The sequence below is a fragment of the Amphimedon queenslandica genome, unplaced genomic scaffold (genome assembly GCF_000090795.2).
Source record: "Amphimedon queenslandica unplaced genomic scaffold, v1.1 AMPQUscaffold_11058, whole genome shotgun sequence".
Taxonomy (NCBI): Eukaryota; Metazoa; Porifera; class Demospongiae; order Haplosclerida; family Niphatidae; genus Amphimedon; species Amphimedon queenslandica.
The window spans coordinates 6,253-8,286 of record NW_003548697.1 but is presented as its reverse complement, the minus strand read 5'-3'; the positions used below and the strand labels follow the sequence as shown (position 1 = coordinate 8,286).

The 2,034-nt window shown below is 33.2% G+C and overlaps 1 protein-coding gene and 1 long non-coding RNA gene across 2 annotated transcripts; both read right to left on the bottom strand.

Moving 5' to 3' along the window:
• Positions 1–288: 288 nt before the first annotated feature.
• On the bottom strand, positions 289–1,523 carry LOC109589657 (uncharacterized). The gene is made up of 5 exons (XM_020005714.1): positions 1,326–1,523; positions 742–1,284; positions 614–696; positions 421–561; positions 289–375 (listed from the first exon to the last, which is right to left on the bottom strand). The coding sequence occupies exons 1-5, from the start codon at positions 1,504–1,506 to the stop codon at positions 292–294; spliced, it is 1,032 nt and encodes a 343-aa protein (XP_019861273.1). The 5' UTR covers positions 1,507–1,523; the 3' UTR covers positions 289–291.
• A 24-nt stretch (positions 1,524–1,547) lies between these two features.
• LOC109589658 (uncharacterized) lies at positions 1,548–2,028 on the bottom strand. Its single transcript, XR_002188845.1, has 2 exons — positions 1,880–2,028; positions 1,548–1,829 (listed from the first exon to the last, which is right to left on the bottom strand). It is a non-coding gene; the product is annotated as an uncharacterized LOC109589658 (long non-coding RNA).
• Positions 2,029–2,034: the final 6 nt, after the last annotated feature.

Below are 2,034 nucleotides of genomic sequence, written 5' to 3'. Positions count from 1 at the left end.
GCAAACCTGTCTCATCAACTTTGGGGAATACCTGAGATGCATTCATACAAATCATTATCATTAATATTCCATGTAGCTATTTACTACAGTAAAGGATAGTAGTATGTACATGTAAAATATGATAACAAAGAAAGAAGCGTCAGTACCAATCACTAATGATCAGTAAAAGGTGTTTATTTTATAATGTTGGTTACTTTGGACAGAGACTGCATAAACTTGGCAAATAGAAAAATTATTATTAAAATTTTCAGCAAATCTGTTTTTAAGTCATTTTATGAGTTACAGCAGTTTTTAGAATATTTTGATACTAACTTCTTCATCATAATGAGATGGGTCTGTTTCATTTAAAAATTCATCAAAAGTTTTCAAAAGTAACTACAGAGGAAAAGACAATAGAGTAAATGAATAAAAGTCACTCACTTGTCCAAATTCCTCAGTAGTAGTAGCATTCCTGGAATTACTGGAAACTATAATATCTAACAGTACAACTGTTTGAACAGCAGAAATAGTAGTAATACTGTTTAAAAGGGAGTCAAGTGCATCATAAGGAGATAATGATGCCTATTATTAAAGTACAAAAAGGTCTAATTAATATTATATGTAAAATATTTACCAGCAATATAATAGCTTCAAAATTTTCATAAGAAAAACAGATAACAGGATTCCAGTTCCCACTTTCATTACACCACCTAGTAGCTATTGAAGAAAAAAGAAATAGTTATGATAAAATTGAGCACTGACCATTAAATAGTCCTTTGTGACAGGTACTGGTGGCATTATATCCAGCTGGTGTTAGTGGCCACGGAGGATCAGAAGGACAATATAAGGAAGTAGGAGATGGAGAAGCTGAGATAGGCTGTGATGGCTCCAGAGGAGTGGGTAAAATTAAATAAGTAGATGAAAAAGAAGATAAGTACATATCAGAAACTAATTCTGAATGTTCAGTTGTTGTAGCCATGATGGTTGATGATAAAAATTCATTTGGGCATTCTGTATACATGAAATTATTTTCATTGCTGCACACGGGTGAGCTTGTCAAGGAATTCATTGTAGGCGCCTCCTCTGTACAAAAGTCACTTTCAATCATAAGTTTTTGTGAGACACAACATGTTGAAGAAGTTGTGCAAAGATAAATCATATCAGTGTGATGATTATGCATACATGAAAGAGAAACACCTGAAACTAAGCACTTTCGATTAGTTCTATACCAGTAAAGAAAGATATGGAATGAACTGCCACTATGGTTCAGTGTAACGCTTTTATTTCCAGAACAATTAAAAGAGCCTATTAACATTAATAAAGGTATACAGTTTGATTGAACTCACTCTTGGATATGTAACAATAATTTCCAGGACCATCATGATATTTCAAAATGAAAAAATCTGCAAGACTGGAACCATTAGACTCGCATTCAGAACCATGAAGAGTGAAAGTAATATTAAAGGAGCTACAGCAAGTTTGACTAGCCAATGACAAAAAAAGCAGCAGAAGAGACCAAAAAAGCATATCTAGAACACTTGCAGCAGTATAGGTGGGGTCTAGTTTCATTTGGTTATTATAGACATGCCATTAATTAATCTAATAATTATGAAAAAACAGAGTGAACAAACAGTGAGAAGATTCATACATAATATGTATGACTCTTCTCAATATAAATTTAGTCCATTGTAAAGAAATCATGTTCTGTATGACTCCAATCAATATAGTGTCCCTCTAATGATGATACCAAGCAACATTAGAGTCAAATTAATGATAATTTAAATAAGCTAATGGCATTATAATTTATTTCTCATTATTCTATCTTTTAGTGCTGTCCATGCTTTTTCAACCTATAAATCACAATAAAATATCCTCTTGGTCACTCTCTTTATTTCCTTACTCATTCTTGAGTAAACTCATACTCCCACAGTGTGCAAAAAACAACATGAGCATGGTCTACAGCCTCACCATTACTCATCTGTGATGCTATCCTTTGTCTTGCCCTCTCCTCATCAGCTCCATCTCTCTTCATCACACGCTTCACAGCCTAAAAGA